Source organism: Rhamphochromis longiceps, linkage group LG18 (genome assembly GCF_057381845.1).
Source record: "Rhamphochromis longiceps isolate RC_006_pf linkage group LG18, R_longiceps_female_GT1.1, whole genome shotgun sequence".
Lineage (NCBI taxonomy): Eukaryota > Metazoa > Chordata > Actinopteri > Cichliformes > Cichlidae > Rhamphochromis > Rhamphochromis longiceps.
Genome location: NC_140574.1, coordinates 22186273 through 22205316, shown reverse-complemented (window position 1 = coordinate 22205316; position 19044 = coordinate 22186273). Strand labels below are relative to the sequence as shown.

General features: G+C 41.1%; 1 protein-coding gene across 4 annotated transcripts in view; it reads left to right on the top strand.

Annotated features, from left to right (window-relative positions):
* LOC146648239 (neurocan core protein-like) overlaps positions 1-19044 on the top strand; it is a 57185-nt gene that overhangs the window by 25842 nt on the left and 12299 nt on the right. For all 4 annotated transcript variants that reach the window (XM_085388616.1, XM_085388618.1, XM_085388614.1 and 1 more), the window contains exons 3-13: positions 2158-2361; positions 3430-3612; positions 4227-4401; positions 4828-4955; positions 6413-6697; positions 7198-7341; positions 7487-7576; positions 7672-7829; positions 7906-8068; positions 13434-14801; positions 18416-18532. In XM_085388616.1, coding sequence (XP_085244742.1) covers positions 2158-2361; positions 3430-3612; positions 4227-4401; positions 4828-4955; positions 6413-6697; positions 7198-7341; positions 7487-7576; positions 7672-7829; positions 7906-8068; positions 13434-14801; positions 18416-18532 — 3015 coding nt within the window. The remainder of the gene's footprint in view (positions 1-2157; positions 2362-3429; positions 3613-4226; positions 4402-4827; positions 4956-6412; positions 6698-7197; positions 7342-7486; positions 7577-7671; positions 7830-7905; positions 8069-13433; positions 14802-18415; positions 18533-19044) is intronic.

The window sequence follows — 19044 nt, the reverse complement described above, 5'->3', positions numbered from 1 at the left end:
TTGTTGGATTAACTATTTTCCTCCATCCCTCTCTCATTCCTGCTCTGCCTCTTGTTTGAGCTCTCATTCTTTTCCCTCGTATTTGTGATTCTGTGATTACATCTGATTGGGGGGAAGGCAGCGGGGGCGTCCTCTGCGCGGAGTTTCTCTCAGGGGGTTCAGTCTGTGAAAGCCGTCCAATCTAAATGCAGATAGAAATATCTTTCTGGGATTCTGTTCCTCTGTGTGCACTATTCCAAATAAAGCAGTTTTTTTTTCTTTTTCATACATGTGCTCTTTTTATGCCCCTGATTATTTTCTATTGTACTTGACTAACTGTGAAAATTTTAATGGTGAGGGAACAGAAAAGGCTTATGAACAAACAATGAAATATAAATAGGTAAGCAGCAGTTTATGTTATTTTTTTAAACTATATTAAAAATATACCAAAAATAAATAAATGAATGAACTGAGGGTCCTTTTGGAGACTTTAGATGTATCCTAAAATCTTCACTAATAGTGGATGGACAATGCTCAGTCATCAAGGCAAGTGTTGGCTATCATTATAATTTATCTACATAGGTTCAACCCTCTATAAATATATAGATATAATACAATAACAGAAGGCTGGGATGTTACAGTAATGTGCACAGTGTGGCAAAAAATGTCAGAAGATTGTAGGAAATAGTCATATCTGTACAGGTGTTGTCATGGTTACATTAAACCTGTATGTCATGGCAACCAGACTGAGTTAGTTGCTGATATCAATCTGCAGAACTCAATATTTTGTGCACAGAAAGTGGCATTGAAAACTAATGCCATATCGTGTTAGTCAGTTTGGTTTATAAATTTCAATACAGCCTAAACTTCCTGTGTACGTGCAACCTTTTATGCATATAATGACCAAAAGCAACCAGAAGACATCATTCATGTATGTACAGTAGTGTGCAAAAGTCTTGAGCCAACCATCATCTCTTTTTATTTTGCTGGGAACATGGGAAATAGATGGAGTGGTTTATTGAAACATGTGCAGACATACATGGAAATACAGTATATGAGGCAAAAACAGAGTTTCCGCAATTCTAATGAGCATCAAAGTCAATAATTGGTAAGAACACCTTTATTCTTCAGCACAGCCTGAACTCTCTTAGACAGCTTTCTGTTAATTTCATTGTTGGCAAAGATTTATACCAAAATGTTCAAATATGGATTCTCTCCACAAAACCTCTCCCCCAACTTCCTCTGTAGGTGACCAAAAATTCAAATCACTCCATAAGACCTGCTGACCTGTTGCTAATTTTTCAGAACATGGCACATGGCATTTGACATTCCTCAGCCTTCTCTCTTTGTTTCCCTTAATTAAGAATGGCTTCTTGACAGCCAGCCTTCCACTGAGACCATTTCTGATGAGCCTTCAGTGAACAGTAGATGGATCAGATGCATTTCTCAGGTTCTGTGTCAGGTCTTTGCTGGACTTTTTCCTAGGACATGAGTTTGAGGTGCTATTCATCTGCTTTAGATAGAGTTTTAGGTCTGTTACTTCTTTTGTCCTGCACTTGTTCATTTCCCCCCAATTTTTCGGACACACTGTACAGAATGCTGAGATTTGCCACGTTTTAGCTAAACAGCTCTTTGTGAACCACTTTGTTGGTTCTATTTTATTTCTGCCACGCTTTGTTATGGCTGACATTTTTCATAGATTCAGCTAAATAAATTTGAACAAATTATGTGTTTTCATGACAGGCGGCTAGTAGCAAAACATCTTAAGATACAATTTAAAACAACAAGACTGTTTCCTCCCCTGAGTTAGGTTCCTTTTTATGCTTCAATGGGTCATAGGAAATGTTAAATGGCTTAATAAACATGGTCTTTGTATACTGAACTGAAAATGAGTGAAAAAGCAGATAATGTTCAAATAAAAACTCAGAAAGACTATCTATCTATCTATCTATCTATCTATCTATCTATCTATCTATCTATCTATCTATCTATCTATCTATCTATCTATCTATCTATCTATCTATCTATCTATCTATCTATCTATCTATCTATCTATCTATCTATCTATCTATCTATCTATCTATAGATATATACTTTCCATTGTTTTAATTTCTTCTAAGCTAAATTTCCTTGAACGCATTGCATAATCATGTTTGTTCTCTTGTTCATCCTCTCCAGGTGCAACCTCCTCCATTGTGAACATGCGTAGGATCACTCATCCTACAGTGCAACAAATGTTGGCAGGCAAAGCCACTCTGCCTTGTGTCTTCACCCTCCAGACCAGCACCTCCACTGGCCCTCCTCACCTCCTGTGGACTCGTACTAGGCTAGCAGGGGGAGGACAAGGTGCTCCTTCGGAGCAGACTGTGCTTTCTGCTAAAGGTAAAACAACAACCTAATGTTCCTGTTTCACTGAGTCAGCAGTATTCTGACTTTATTCAGTCAGAATACCCAGTGAGACTTAAAGCTACACTAATCAATAGTTTTGTATCAACAACAGATCAAATGTGTATGTGTGAGGTGTTGTTCACAGATATTAGCTGACTCAGCTGGCCAGGCTGCAGTATTTATAGAATTTATCTTAAGGCCACAAAAGAAAAGAGGGGAAAAGATCTTAACAAACTGATGGTAACAGCTCCTGGAATAAAAGTGAAATAAACCTGCGCTTCTAAATGTCCAATCTGCCTGAGCAGTGCTGATTAAATCCATCCACAGGGTACTATACAGCAGACAACTTAACACTTTATCGGGCACAGCTGCCAGCTGTTTTCAGTGAAAGAGCTCTTACAACGCACTGTAGAAAATTGCTAGCACATAGCATAAAGCATTCAGCAGCAAAAAAGTCACATTTACCTCAGAAATGAACAGAGATCAGGTGGAGAAAGAAATATAGCACAAAATGAATGCTAATGTTGTTCTGTATGTGTTTGATATGCAAACGTGAAACTGTTTGCTAACATGTTGTGCAGTTTATAATTTGGAGACTCACGGGGTTAACTAAATGCTGCAACGCTCAACAAGAAGTACGCAAATACTAGGAGGGAGGCAAAGACTACATTTGCCCAGGGCAGAACAGGGGCACAGGTGCTTACAGGCAGGAAATAAACAAAGGCAGGAAGTGGAGGACCTGAAATTAGAGACATAAATCCCAAACAGGAAGCAGAGAAATCAAGGACAAAACATACTTCCTTTAAGATCGTGGATCTGTCTAAATGTCAGATCTCTGCAGCAAACAGTGACTTTCTCAAACAACTGGTGAGAAAAGACTAAAAACCAAAAACCATGTCAGGGGGGGTAACTGTTCTAACTTTGTTGGACAGTTAGGTGTTAGTGGGTCACCCCATTGCTGGTAGCAAAGGCTTTTAGATCCATATACGCAAACATGTAGCAAAGTTTATTTTCTACCTCTAAAATCTCTTTAATGATGAAACCTCTCTTTCTGTGCCCAAGGCGATGTAATCAAGGTGAATAAGGCTTTCAGTGGTCGCATCATGCTGCCAGGATACGCTGCCAACCCTCTGAATGCTACCATGGAGATCTCCAGCCTCCGTACCAACGACTCAGGCACTTACCACTGTCAGGTTGTCGTGGGCAACGACTATGAGAAGGACACTGTTCCCCTGGTGGTGTCCGGTAAGTGCAGCAGCCGCCGACGAGAGATTTCTGTGTGTGAAACATATAGGTTAAGCACAAGTGATGCACAGAGGGTGAAGTGCATTAACTCGAAGGGCTTTAAAATTCCTCTTCCAGCCTAATTGATTTTATTGCAGCCAAGCCTTGTTGTGCTAATGTAAAACAGATAATGGCAGCTTTTAAAACAGAAGCACCTCATCCCCCAAACCACTTTTTTTTGCTTTTTTATTTAATTAAGCATTAATAACATTGATTCACTCTATCGATATTATAATAACTGCTTTAATTAATGTAGCGTCATGCTTTCTGTGCTTGTTTTGTTTTTGTTATCTGGTTTTCCGCTTGAATAATTTTGTTATTCATTTAATTAAAGTGTTTGCACTGAATACCAATACCGGTTTCTCTCGCTCTCTCTTTTTTTTTCTTTTTCTGTGTGCTCATGTGTGAAATTTCAGCCAAAACTAGAGTATCTTTGCTTGATCTGTTTGTGGCCCCTAATAACATGTTCGCTGATTACATTCCCCTGATGTATTGATTCTGACTGTGTTGGTATATCTGTCAAATTAAAAGGAATTAAAACAGTTTGCCACCTGTCTCTGGGTCTGTCTGTGTAGGTGTGGTGTTTCACTACCAGTCTCCCAGTGCTCGTTACGCCCTCTCGTTTAGTGACGCCCAGCGAGCCTGTCAGGAAAACTCGGCTCAGATCGCCACTCCGGCCCAGCTGTGGGCAGCGTACCATGACAACTTCACCAGCTGTTCTGCTGGCTGGTTGGATGATCAGACTGTTCGGTGAGGAGACAATCAATAAGTTCTCTTCTCTTGCTCGCTGCTTGCACTTTCTGCAACACTGTGGCGCTTTGAAGGACTGAAACTAATGACTATCCTGTTTGCTTCCTCTCTTCTTGGATCATTTGCTTTCTCTATTAATATTCCTCAGTTCTTTTTGCTGCTTCATCTACTTTAAGATCGTGTTCTTTTCTGTGTTTTGCCGTTTCTTTGCTATTAATTTTATTCTAATTTATTCTAATCCCTTACCCTTTAAAAGAGAATGCAAATAAGAATTTATTCTTTACTGATATTTAAAGTCTTAATGAAAAGAAACACTTTGATATGTGATCTAACACATTTGTCACGCAGTAAAACGTTCAAGTTATTATTATTTTGAAACAAAAGCAAAAAGTTACTTACATCACTCCCAAATGGTTGTCTCCACAGATATGTTGTCCAGGTTCCAGAGCTTGGCTGCTACGGACATAAGGAGTACTCTGCTGGAGTGAGGAATTATGGGAAGAGGGACCCAAAAGAGCTGTTTGATGTGTACTGTTTTGCAAAAGAATTGGATGGTACACAAACACACACTCACATTCATGCACACAAAAACACACACACAAGAGAAGATATAAAACAGCATCAAGAGCTCTCACAGCTTTTGGCTGGTTTGCATCATATTCTGCTACAACATTAAAGGGATAAGTCAGGACTTTTTTTAAGTGTTCTTATTGTTCTCACTAAATCAAGTGAAAAGACACAGACCAAACCCACATGTACACATGTGAAAGAAAGTCAGCAATCTAAAATAACAATAAAAAAAACACCATTAAAGTTCATGCGCTACAAAATCATGGCTCCCTATTTTTTATTATTTGCATTTTTTTTATATAAAAATATTCACATTTTCAATACTTTCAGTAGGAATTTTGGCCTTTAAGCCACGCGTGCTGCAGAAACTAAAAAACCCCCAAAAAACTTAAAAAGATTTTACAGGTCTACAAAGAGTCCTGTGAAAAACTAAATACTGCCCTCAAACTAATAAAAAAATAAATAAAAATTAAACAAAAAAACCCACACACACATATATATTTTACTGTGCATGTGCCAGTCTTCCTTATCCACTTTTTTCTCCTCCACCTCCTCTGTAAGATATATTCAGTCTTGTGAAAAACTAAGTGCACCTTACTGTTTTCATGGGAATTAAAATGGTAAGGTACAGACAGGTGTAGCTAATCAAACCCACTTGATTGACTGATCTGGAGCAAGTGTATAAACGCAGAGGTTTTCTTCAGGTGTGTTATCACAATGCCTCTATCTTCTCAGGAGTGAAGGTCCCCGCAAATTCAGCCCAAGGTCAGACCGTGCAACACTCGGAGAAACTGCAAAAACCCAAGACTCATGTCTCAGAATCTGCAAGCCTCAGTTAGCATGTTAAGTGTTTGCGATAATACAATTAGAAAAAAGACTGAGCAACTTGTGAACAAACCACATGACTTCTTGAACAATGTCTGTTGTACAGACGAGACCAAAGTGGAGATGTTTGGCCACAATGCACAAAATTCAAACGCAGCTTTTTAGCTCAAACATCTCAAAAACAGGACCTGGACACCTGCAGTTACTGAGTTGAACATGAACTCATCTTTATACCAAAATATTTTAGACTAAAGTTGTGTCATGTGACAGTACAATGAGAAATTAAGAAAACAATCAAAGGTCAAAGTTCAGACCTCAACTTCATTGAAATGCTCTGGTGGGACATCAAGAGAGCTGTGCATGAATGAATCCCTGCAAACCTCCATGAAACGAAGCAACATTTTATGGATGAGTGGGCCGAAATTCCTCCATAATAATGTTAGCGACTGAAAAAGTCGTACAAACTGTTAAATCATAGGGTGCACTTTACTTTAGAATACCACCAGCCTCATTATTTTACGTCGAGCACTATTATATAACATTATGTGGCATTTCAGTTATTTAACCTATTAGAAATTTGACAGGCACTGCTGTCTCTTTTGTTTCCCTGCTCCAGGCGAGGTGTTTCACTCCTCGGTCCCAGGCAGACTGTCACTTTCTTCTGCCTCCGACCGCTGTGTGTCCCTTGGGGGCCAGCTGGCCACAGTGGGGCAGCTGTACTTGGCCTGGAGGGCCGGCCTGGACAGCTGTGCCCCAGGCTGGTTGTCTGATGGCAGCGTCCGCTACCCAGTGACCTGGCCTCGTGCTGACTGTGGAGGGACAGAGCCAGGAGTCCGCACGGTCACGCCCAATGACACCGCTGACAACACTACAGCACTATATGATGCTTACTGCTACAGAGGTATGGTGGCCTAGGGGTCAAATGATGTTTCTTAATTAAGTATTAACACAGCAGAAAACATCAATACAGTGAATTTATAGTATGATAAGGTTATGTAACATAGAATATTGTTTTATTTCCCATACAGGAATTAATAATGACTACAGGCATGATTACATACACAGATGTGATTAACATATCACTCCCAAACAAAGCCTTGAGTGTTATTAATGCAGGAACAATGACAATAAATGTCACTGCCAATGTTGTAGCTATGGCAACACTTGTTTCTGATTCATATCTGAGAAACTGTTGGATTGACAGAAGCTGTGGGAGAGAAAGAGAGGGAGAGAGAGGGAAAAGACGGGGTATGCTTAAGTTTAATATCTGGATGCTCAGCTGTCAGTTTGGGCTTTTGTGCTGACTAATATCGTCAAAATTAAAACTCTGTAAAGCTTTTAGAGGCAAAAACCTTCAGTGAATGTCATACAAACAGCAAATCTCTTTGCCCTGTTTCTTAGGTAAAGTGAAGAACACAGGCTCCATCTCTCAGATCTACACCTCCCTGTGGAAGCCCTGGAGCTACCTCGCAGGCTCGAGCGATGCTGACTCTACAGGGACAGCTAGTCCCGACGTGACTTCACAACAAACCACCACAATCAGAGGTGTAACATTTATCTGCAGTAGGCACATGAACCAGTGACGCCAACCATCTGGTTAACCAGAAAATTTGCTCATCCAATCAGTCGATGTAGACAGTGAGAATTAATGTAACATAGAAGAATTAAAAGTGTATTTTTCTTTGCATAGAGTCACCAGATGACAGCGAGCTTTCACCTTCCAACTGGACGGGATTGGTTGACCTAGAAGAGGAGGACTCCTTTCACAGTGCTGATGCCTGTAAGTACAAATGCTAATATTGACTCCCATAAGAAAGAAAACTGGGTTTGATGGGCAAAGACAGCACAAATGAACATTCACATCATTGTCTCAAGCCTCAGACCCTTGGTCCTCAGAGTCCTCGACAACATATGTAACCCTCCAGTTAATCCCGGGACAGAACTCCTTTGACTGGGGAGCATCACTGGAGCCTGGACCCGACTCTGAGGAGTTTCTCCTGCCCCCAGTCCATCCAACTCCTCCTGAGAAGAAGGTTGGTTTTAAGACTCTGTTGGGACACTTTAAACACTGAAACAGGGACTTTGTAATAAAATAAACTTTAATTTTAGGTTATTTCCAAAATCGTCAAGTCCATTTGGAAACCTTGGAACTATCTGGTGGGGACTGAAGATGAGGAGGGAACCCAATCACCGAGAGGAGAGTCGGAGGAAGAGAAGATTGTGACGAAAAAGGTCGACGAGGGTTCACAGGAATCCAGTACAGCACCATCAGGTGAGTGGATGTGTCCTGTTTAAAACCAGTGAATTAAGATCAGCCAGTGAAGTGGGATTTACTACATTAAAATGCTTTTATTACTGAATGAACTCAAAATGTGTAAACAGACCTTGATGTATGTCTTACTTGGAGATTTCTATTATTCTGTATAGTTTAAGAATAACAGGACAAAGGGGACATGCTATAGCTCTAAAGGCTCTATATGGCATAAGTCTATTGCACAGGGTTGGATTTCTTCTCCTTGCACTCTCTCACAGCTTATTTGTCTACCCTCAATTGTCCTCCTATCATAATAAAGGCTAAAATGCCCCCAAATACTTCAAAAAACATAACAAGAGAAGAAAGAAAGGACACAAATACTCAAATTATAGACCTGAATGCACACATGGTCATTGAGTCTGTTGAGAAGACTAATTTGCGATCAGGTTTTCTATTGAATTTTACTATTACATTAAAAGTATATATTTTTTAGACAAATACAGATCAAAACTGTGAGAAATTGAGTATTTCAGATTCTAAATTTGGATCTAGCTGAGACAGGAGGAAGGCCATTTCTTAGGAGACACATTTTAGAACTGTGAGAAAATTGTCAAAATCTGATCAAAAGATGTTAAATCGAGCTCAGGTCTGTGTGGGAGAAATGGGAAGAGGAATAGGATGAAATAGGCCATAAGGAGACATCTTATTTGGATTTTTCCTTTTTTCTTCAGAACCGCAGCATCTGTGTTATGAAACACTGACAGGGCTTAATGCCAGTGTATATTTATGAGCATGTATTTGGAGCATATTTGTTCAGTAACTCGCACAGTGTGTGATGTTAGGGATGAGCAACTCAACAAGATGATGCATTAAGCTCCTGGAACAAAGTTTATTAAGAAACAGTGACATTGGGGGGAAGCAGACGCCTTTACTGAGGAGAGCAGAACTCCTGAAAGAAAAGCAAACTCTGAAGTCTGGAGAGAAATTAAAGTCACACTGACATACAGTAGCTCAGCTGCCACTCCCGCAGGACTGCTTTCAAGCTGTGATTGATACAAAGTGTGACAGCTGACGAGTTCTAGCTTTAAGCGGCGGCTTTCTTCACACTGGGATACAGTCTGTAGCAGAGGTTCTCAAACTTTCTGCGGTCAGTAGGGTCACTGAATTGTTTCTCATTTTTGTCACTGAGTTTTTCCTTTGGAAAAAAATGGCAATGGCAACATGTCATCATAACAATGAATCAACATTGCAACTGATCAATGATGCCATCTGAGCACTCAGGTATCATTAGCCAACAAGTTAGCTAATACTTTAAAAAACTGTCACTAGCAAACCAGCATGAGTAGCCTAAATTTGGCTAATAGTAAACCTCACTTGATAATGTATTTATTATATATTATAAGTTACTAAAGAAAACACTACACATGCAGACCATTTGTTCCAGAAGAGAGTTTTATCATGGAAAACATTATTATCATGATACAGGAACAGCACCTCTGTAGCACATCTATACATATGGACATTATTATACAAATAAATGTATTATACTTTTCAGCTAACTCTTCTGGGGAACCTTTAACATGACAGCTTTTGTTATGTACATACTGGGTACCATATGGGTTGAATGTAATGGTTTGCAGAGTAAAGATCCAATTTCAAGACACCTGAGCTCAAAAACAAAATGTGAGCTTTAATTCTGAAATGCAAGGATATAGTTGAAACAAAAAGTCAGTCTGGAAAAGCAAAGGGCAGAAACGATTCAAGGCTGGAGACAGTAGAACAAGGCACTGAGCAAACATCAGCAGACTGAAGCAACACAACAAATGTAAATACTAAAACAGAGAGGTGTCTGTGAAGGTTCTCAGTCATCCAGGTCATCGCGCTACAAGCAAGTTCAACATAGCTGGGCTTTCCTTGCATTAGTTGGCTTGAAAAAACTTAAAGCTCCAGTCAGAGATAATGGGTATCACACCAGAAAAGGTAGCGTGTGCCCACATAACATGTTTTTATGTTTGATACTTAAGAGCCAGGTAAAAACAGAACTAATTTCGTGACTCAGAATTTAAGCTGAACATAGCTCGTTAAAACCATGATTTCCTTCAGTGTACACACACTCACTGATGGTTAAACAAGACACAAAGACACAAAGTCAAAGACACACGAGAGTACTTATCATCAAAGTAAGACTGGAACTCACAACCCCCCCCTGAAAAAAAAAGCAAACTTACACTGTCTAAATTCAAAACAAAGGAAAAAATAGTCTAAACAGGAAAGAGAAAAGATGTAATGAACACAAACGTAAAAAGAAACACAGACCTTTAGTGTGCAGCTGAAAGAAAATAAGAAATAAGAATTTATTATTTTTTATACCTATGCTTGATTGGGTGACTCATTAGTGTTTCTTTAATGTTTGGTGGTTTTTCATTAGCTACAGAGTAACAAAGACAAGCAGACCCTCACTTGTATTTGTGACCACTGTGCTGCTGTACTATACTCTGAACCATTTCCTGTGTGATGCTGCTCTATTAGCACATCTCCACCAGTGTATCAGTGGAACGGGGATTTGCACCTTAGACATGGGAACCAAGTTTGGTTGCGAATGTGAGCAGACAACAGAAAAGGAGTGAAATGGAAATCATCTTTTTCCATTTCCAACATGTCAGTGTTCAGCAGGTTCACAGGTCTGTGTGTGTGTGCACAGTGGATGAAAGTGGTTTTAAAACTGCAGCCATCTCTGTTCAGTGTGTGTTTAAACTATGTTGGAGTTACTGATTTAATTTTGAGGCTTTTTGTGCAGAGCTTTTCAGTTTGATTCTGTTTGGACTGACTGAATCTTTGTGTGTGCGGCGTCTATTTTAGCTAACAGCGACTGTTTTTGAGGTAATGACACAGGCATTTAAAGTTTAGCACTTAAATCTCTTAGTAACTTTCAGAGTTCAAGTCAATCTATTTTTGTTTCTTAGTTTCTAACATGTTATTGATAGAAATTATTTATTTTAGCCACATCAGAGAATTGTATAGCTTTCACACCAAAGTCTGCCTCGTTGCATTCGCTGCCTGATGCAGCAGTCAGGTATGTGTGGATGTTTTGATGTTAACGAGCAGCCTTCACTGAAGAGAGCTGTGGGATTCCAGAGTAAAATATACAGTGCACTGACAATACTACAGCGCAATGTTAATTATTTTTGCTTAATGTGGGTTGATTTTTATCCGTTGTGTTACATAAATGTTAAGCTGACTAAAGCTTCAAAGGTAGTGTGGTGGATATTTTATTGGCATTTTTAAAAAAATATGTTTTATGAAGATTTCTTCATCTCCGTGGCATAGTTTTCACTAATGTGCAAAAGTCATGAGCTACCCTACATTTCTAGATATTTTGCTAGGAAAATGGGAAATAAGTGCAATGATTTAGTGAAACGTGTGCAAACATACATGGAAATACAATATGTAAGAAACAAAAACATAGTTTGCACAATTGAACTCTCTTAGACAAGCTTTCTTTCCTAAGAGACTACTCATTTCTTTAAGTAGTCTTCAGGAATAGTTCTCCAGGGTTCTTGAAGGACATTCAGAGCTCTTCTTTGGATGTAATCTGCCTTTTGTTCTGTTCTGTCAATCCTATACTTCTTCAGTAATGTTCAAGTCTGGGCTCTAGGGAGGCCAGTCCATGTCATGCCAATAGTCAATGTCACTGTCAATCAGACCCTTTCCAAAATCCGATGGTACTTTTCTGAATTCATAATTCCATTTATTTTGGCAAGGTCCCCAACACCACTGGCTGAAATGCAGCCCCAAAACATCACATAGCCTACACCGTGTTTTACAGATGGCTGCAGACACTCACTGCTGTACCTCTGTCCTCACCTCTTCTGTAAATATTGACAAAGATTTATATCAGAAATCTCAAATTTAGATTCATCACTCCATCAGGCCTGTGGTCACTGACTTCCAGTGCAGTTCTTGTGTAATTTGGCATACCTCATCCTTTCCTCCCTGTTTCCCTTCCTTAAGTACGGCTTTTTGACTGCCACCCTTCCACTGAGACCATTTCTGGTAAGGCTTTAGTGAACAGTAGGTGGATCAACTGAAGGGCCAGATGCTTCTCTCGGGTTAAAAAGCTGAAAAACAAATGAAAAAGCAGCCAATGACCAAAGAAAAACTTTGAAAGAAAGCCCTGAGACTCTTGTTCAAAATCCCTGTTTGCACAGTACTGTCCAAAGTTTCCATAGTGGATTCATCTTAGATTTTGATTATAGTTGTTTATTTTTTTGAGTATTTTTGCCATGACGCAGAGGTAATGGGACCCAAATGAAGACTCAGAGGGGAGGTGGAAGTAAACTGAAAAGGAAACTTTTATTTCAGGCTGCCACAAAACCTCCAAATCAAACATACATAGGAAAGACAAAAACAGAATATCACTACTGACAAGGAACACAAGGGGAGGAAAACTGCACGTAGGAAACAGACACTGAAACAAGAACTGAGGGGAAGATAACACTATTTATACACATGAGGGATTCAAGTGAAGTGGGCAGGGGATAAGAAATAAGTAATAAGAAAAAGCTGAAACTAATGACAATGAGACAAAGGAAGTACAACTAAACACAGTAACACAGGAGCAAATGAACTACCAAAATAAAACAGGAAGTAAATAATAACTGGAAAACGAAAAGACAGGAAGAGGCCAAAGGAAACACTGAGGAGAATGTTACCAACATTATTAGACTATAACCAAAACTGAAGATTCAAAACACGAGATAACCGTGACACCAAAGCCAAACAATAACACTGAAAACAGAAGACTCCTAATAACATCAGTAACCGCAAACGTCCAGAATATAACCCAAAAATCCCATAACAAAACCCACAGACCGTGACAAGTTCGATATTGTTCAGCACCAGTTCAGATATTTTTCCCTTACAAAAATCTTGGTTTATTCTTTTCATGATTATGTCTTGTTGACATTTAAAAGTCAAAAAGACACAAACACTGCTTAATATTCTGAAGCTTCACGCTAGACTCAGACAAATGAACTGCATCAAGTTTGAGTAATTCTACGCATACTTCATACTTTTCCATGTGACATCCAATGTTTGACAGATAGAGGCAAGCACTATTGAGGCTTCTTTTTTAATGGCTTCTCTCGGTCTCCTGCTAGATAGTGTTGTTAATATTGAAGTGTAGAGAGTGCAGCTACAGTTATGGAGGAAAACAGCTGATGTAAAGCTCACACAGCTTAGAAGTGTTTGTTTTATCACCCTTGGCAAAGCTGAGAGAATCCATAAGATGAATTTCACTTTGTAACTCCTTTCCCTGTCTGGAGTAATTGCACTGCTGACTTTTATTTTGCTTGTCTTTTTCTTTGCCTTATGCCCGGCACAGGTTTGCTTTCTTTGGGAACGCCATGGTTCAGCAGTCCCACAGGAGAGCGCACCACACCAGCGAGTGAAGATTCACCCACTCATCTGGCATCTACTTTGGCTGCCTCCAGTATATCTATGACTACAGAGAGCAACAAGAGCTGGGAGAACTCGGAGACACCTACGTCCATAACCTCCAGGCCTGCACCTGAAATCCCCTCTTCCAGCGGAGACGCCTGGATCCGTGTCGATGCCGAGACCACGACTCAGCCTGGAGACAAGAGGGGGGAGACGGTGACCTCCAGAGCCAGTGGGAGAGGACGAGGAAGAGGGAAGAAGAACAGAGGGGAGGATAGGAGCAGGGGAGAAGAGAAGGGGAGAGGAGAGGAGAGAGGGAAAGCAGAGGAGGAGGGGAGTGGAGAAATCACCGGGGCAGAAGCAAAAGGAGAAATACAGGTCTCACGCCGGCCAGTCGGAACAAGCAAGCCAAGAGAAAGATCCAGAGAAAGATCCAGAGAGAGAGGTCACAGGAGAGGACACTCTACGACTACCACAACCACAACTACAACTGACACGGCCTCAACCACAGCTGACACAACCACAACCATAGATGACACGACCACAACTACAGCTGACACGGCCTCAACCACAGCTGACACGACCACAACTACAGCTGACATGATCACAACTACAGCTGACATGATCACAACCATAGCTGACACAACCGCAGCCATAGCTGACATTAGCACAACCACCACCATCACCACTGACAGACCTCATGAGCCAATAGACATGACCACATCTGGTACAGAAAGTGACTTTCCTACTTCCAAATCCTCCCCTGCTTTACCACAAGCAGAAAAGTCATCCCTGTCAGTCTCAGATGCCCCATATCAGACACTATCTTCATCTCCATCTGCACCCCCATCCACCATGCCATCCATATCTTTCTTCAAGCCATCCCAATCTGAAGCTGAGTCTCATTTTCTCCCCTCATCTATCCCCTCTTCCTTCTCTCCAACTCTAACACCTTCCTCACCTCCACTCCATCCCCAAACCCCATCTTTTTCACCTTCAGTCCCTTCTAACGTCCCATCAGAGACTCAAACTGTTGGATTGGGAGACAAAGCTACGTCACCTCATTCAAAAAATCAGGAAAGCTCCACTGACGCCCTAACGCCACTTCACTTAGTCCCAGTGGAGAAGGTGGTGGTGAACGGCTCTCTGGATAACCCTCTGTCCTTGTCGGGACCCCCAGATGAGGAGGAGCCTGCCTGGTCTCATTCTGTGGGCTCAGGGGCCCTGTTACCCGTCACCATGGAGGAAGAAAGCAGCAGCACAGGAGGAGGAGGAGGAATCAACATCAGCACCACAGCGCTCAGTCCAACATGTAAGCATCTTATGTCTGTTTTCAGATATTTTGTTATGCCTTTGGTTGCCTTTACCTTTCGTGCTTGCTCATGTAACTTTTGCTAGTAATCCACAACTATTTTTCTTGTATGTAATTTAAAATTAAAAGAAGGAAAATCGGGCAAAGAAAACACAAACAGTCAGACAGACACATATTAATGAAAGTTATCTGGAAGGGAAAACAAAGGCAGGCTTTAAAAGGATGAATCCAACTTTCTGAGATAGCTGTTCATCACAGTTTATGTTCTCTTTCATCTTTGACCTTTTGTGCTCACCATTACAAGCACTTTTTGTGTTCGGTGACTTATTACTGAGGATGTTGGCAGTTTGCAAATGTCTTTTTTCCACCCACATAAAAAACCTCGTTAGGAAGCTCAAAGATTCGCTTTAGAAATGGGACCAGGAAGATCTGTTCTTTAAACCTGCCATGACCATAATCTGTATATAAAAGAAACACATAAATCAGCCAATTGTCTGTGTACTTTTTGAAACCAGACGTAACAATCGAGCAGTGGTTCTGAGAACATCGTATGGTAGCAACTCAATCACAAGGTGGCCAACACCCCTAAGGCTCACCCTGCTTTATCATCTACTCTAATCTGTACCATGAAACTAGTGCTTTGAGTTGTCTTTATGATCATTCATTCACACTTTTTGGGGGCTTACGCTAACTCCTGAGGTAAATATGAGGCTCTTTAGCAGCTAAATCCTATTCTATGTTCACCAGCTGCTCGCTGTCTTCTTAAAAAGACGTGAAAAGTAGACGTGGACATTAGAAATCTTTTTTTATGGGTGTTGAAAGCAGCTGTCTGGAAATCCAAACAATGATGCTATGAGTATCGTTAAAGGTAATTTTTTTGTACGATAATCACCATGAATGGCATGCTTCATATTGCATTGTTGTAGTAAAGATCATATCTGCTTTAATGGTAGCTCCAACTGGCTGGGCAGCATAAGAAAGTTAAGTAATGCATTAATACTAATTAAATTGTCTTCAGGGTAATTTGCAAAGCAATATAATACACCGTCTATCCATTGAGAAATATAGAAGCGACTTCGTGTCATGTCCTGTTCCTTGGAGTAAAGTCTGAGGCTTGCCTTTGTAAGCTGTTGTCCCGGAGAAAACTGAAAAGACGTGAGTTGTTGGATTACAAAAAAAAGAGGGAATTATCTTTCAAGACTACCTTTTCATTACTTTCCCTCTGACCTTGCCTCTGGCTTATTTATTCAAAAGATGCGGTTTGTTTTTCCTGGCAACAGAAGATGAGCCCACCATGCACAACTCATGATTAAGTCCGCAGCGCAGTGAAGCTGCTGGCTGGCCACCTGGTTTACTTCTTATTTTGTGCTTGATAATGAGAGCGCACAGAGAAAGCGTCCTATCGCTGAGCATTTCAAACCCCCCTGGGCATCATGCTATCACACATTTCTATGGTGATTTATTTTTGCTCTGTGAAAGCTGCTCATGTCTGTGGCAGGCATGGCGAGGAGTCTGCGGATGGAAAACAGCTGTAAACTGTATTGACAAGAAGCCGAGGGCAACCATCTGGGCCGCTGGTGCGCAGCATGAGGGTTGATTGATTGAGTGAGAGACCCTAGAGTCATGCAGGCAGAAGGCCATAAACACACAGTTATATTTTTTTGCTATACAAACAGTAGAGTGGATGAAGTCACTCGCAGCAGATTGGACCTGAATAATAGCGTTCAGCTTCACACGTCTTTCTCGTGTACACACCTCTGCTTGGGCTCGGTCCCTTGTGTTTGGGTTTCATGCTGGTGGTCATTATTTGCTCTCCTGACTGGATCACAGAGCACTTCATCAGTCAGCTGAATCAATGAGACAGAGGAGGAAATAGCCTCAGGTTTGCTTTAAGGACCTTTAGTAAAAGCGCATTGTTCCTCAGAGGTGAACAAACACACATGTGGCTCCACATTCACTGCACAAACACGCACGTCGGATCTTTTTAGGCAGATTCTTATCTTTCTGTGGCATTTAAATTGCAGCCAGCTGTCTTGTTTCCACCTTTCTATTTGCGAGTGCTTATGCACGAATCATATTTTCAAGATAACCTGTACTGTTGCTGTGCCCTTGGCTATGATTACCAGATGCAATGCATAATCTGTGGATTAACTGTCCTATCTCTGTAGACATATTTACATGAGTACAGTTTTGCTGTTGCCAGTTTATTGTTGATGTTGGTACCCGAGCTGTCAGCCTCTGTGCAGAGCGAAGGGGCAGTCCACTCTGTCAGCTCCCACTACGGGCTATTGATTTTTCTGCACCACTCGCTTTAATGAACGAGCAATCGCACAAGGTTTATCTTTCACACATACATCCATACACACACACACACACACACACACACACACACACACACACACACACACACACACACACACACACACGAGGCGTAAATCTGCTTGTCACAGCAGTTGATATTTGTCAAGATGTGACCTTGACTGATGCAGAGGGTGCAAGTGCACGTTAGCCCACACTGATGTACATTAAATGAAATGCATGGCTGGGTTTAGCACCTGACTTCAGCAGAATTCAAAGTGTGATGCGAGAGGAGTAGCTCGCAAAATTCATCACAGAGCTGAAGCTATTGACAGTTCTTTCTCTTCGCTCGGGTCCTTGTGGTTGAAAGCTTTCAATGCTCTTTTGTCCTTTAACCTTTAGCTCGCAGTGTTACGATCATTCAGAGGATGTGTGCTTCTGATCAGTTATTGAAGAATCTCACCCTGAGGGCTAATCATAGCCAGAGTATTGATTTTAACTCATCGTACCATGTAAATACACAAAGCCACACACCAAGACATTCACCGTCAACCTCACAAACACACACCACCCCCACCTAAGCAGCCTTCGGTGTCAGGGAGAGAGCTGGCAGAACAAAGACTCCCACAGCCGAGCTTTTGTGGCCAGGATGAACGAGTGGTGGTTTTCAAAGACCTTAACTTGCTATAACGAGCAGCTCAGGGGAGAAACACGTGGTAGTGTGTCAATTGATATGGAAATTTTTAATTGTGGAAATGGACCACACACACGCACACGTTTAGGGGGTGAATGGCTGGGACGAGGCGCTCAGCGGGAGGTCCCCTCATTTCTGTTGAGGATGGCTAATGTCTCAAGTTCTCACGCTGCCCACTATGCTCAATGGAGTGAGCGCAGGCTCGCTTTCCATATGGTAACCATGACAACTGTGGCTGTGAGTGGATGGCGAGGTTGAGGCTCTTCGGCTTCTGATCCCTTTGAAAAGAGACGGAGTGTGAAATGGATATGCATCTGTTGTAACCGCTGGTTATGACTGAGCTGCGCTGATGAAAAATTTAGAGCGCCGTGTCTTTTTTCTTCTTTTTTCTTTTCTCAGAATCATACATTGATTTTATTGAGGAAATTATGTTTAATCCGTCCATTTTAAGAGGATTAACACAGAAATCTTTTCACCGCCTGCGAGATTAGATGCACCTGCTTTTTCTTGAAAAAAATAAATGATATCTACAAACACAAAAAACATTCTCTTTTACAATGTTGCCAATTAACGGTTCCATTTTTCCTCCCTTCACCTCCCTCCATCCATCCATCTGTTTTAGCTGAGGTGGAGCCCTGCATGACAAACCCATGTCTGCACGGAGGGAAGTGCCTTCCTCAGGGAACGGGCTACACCTGCTACTGCCCACAAGGATACACTGGGGAGAACTGTGAGATTGGTGGGTCACGGTCACACATGCACAACACACACAAACATACACTGTGATATAATGAAGTCATCCCCGTGTCTGTTTGTATTTAAGAAAGTAAGGCTCTCTAACAGCCCTTTAAAAGGGTCAAAGGTCAAGCTGTCCATCACTGTGGGAGATAAGGCCAATGGGAGGCAGAGGTCAAAGGTTAAGTTCACACTGTCAGGGTCGGCTGATGGTTACAGTCCCTCAGGGTCAAATTAAGTCAGCATTTGCATAAAAAACTTTTATTTTAGCTAAAAAAAAAATGTGAAGGAAAGAAAAGAAAATTGCTCCAGGACAGAAATGACAAATCTCTGCCAATGAAACAGACTTCCATCATTACAGCCTCTTGAATTTTGTAAGCTGAATTGATTTCTTGTCCCTTGAAGAAAAAGATTAAGGTTCTGGAGTCATGTCAAGGCCGCTTAGTTTTACCAGGAGTTAAAAAAAAAAAACCCCACCCTACTAATAATATCAGAACTCACTGACTCAAATTAGCA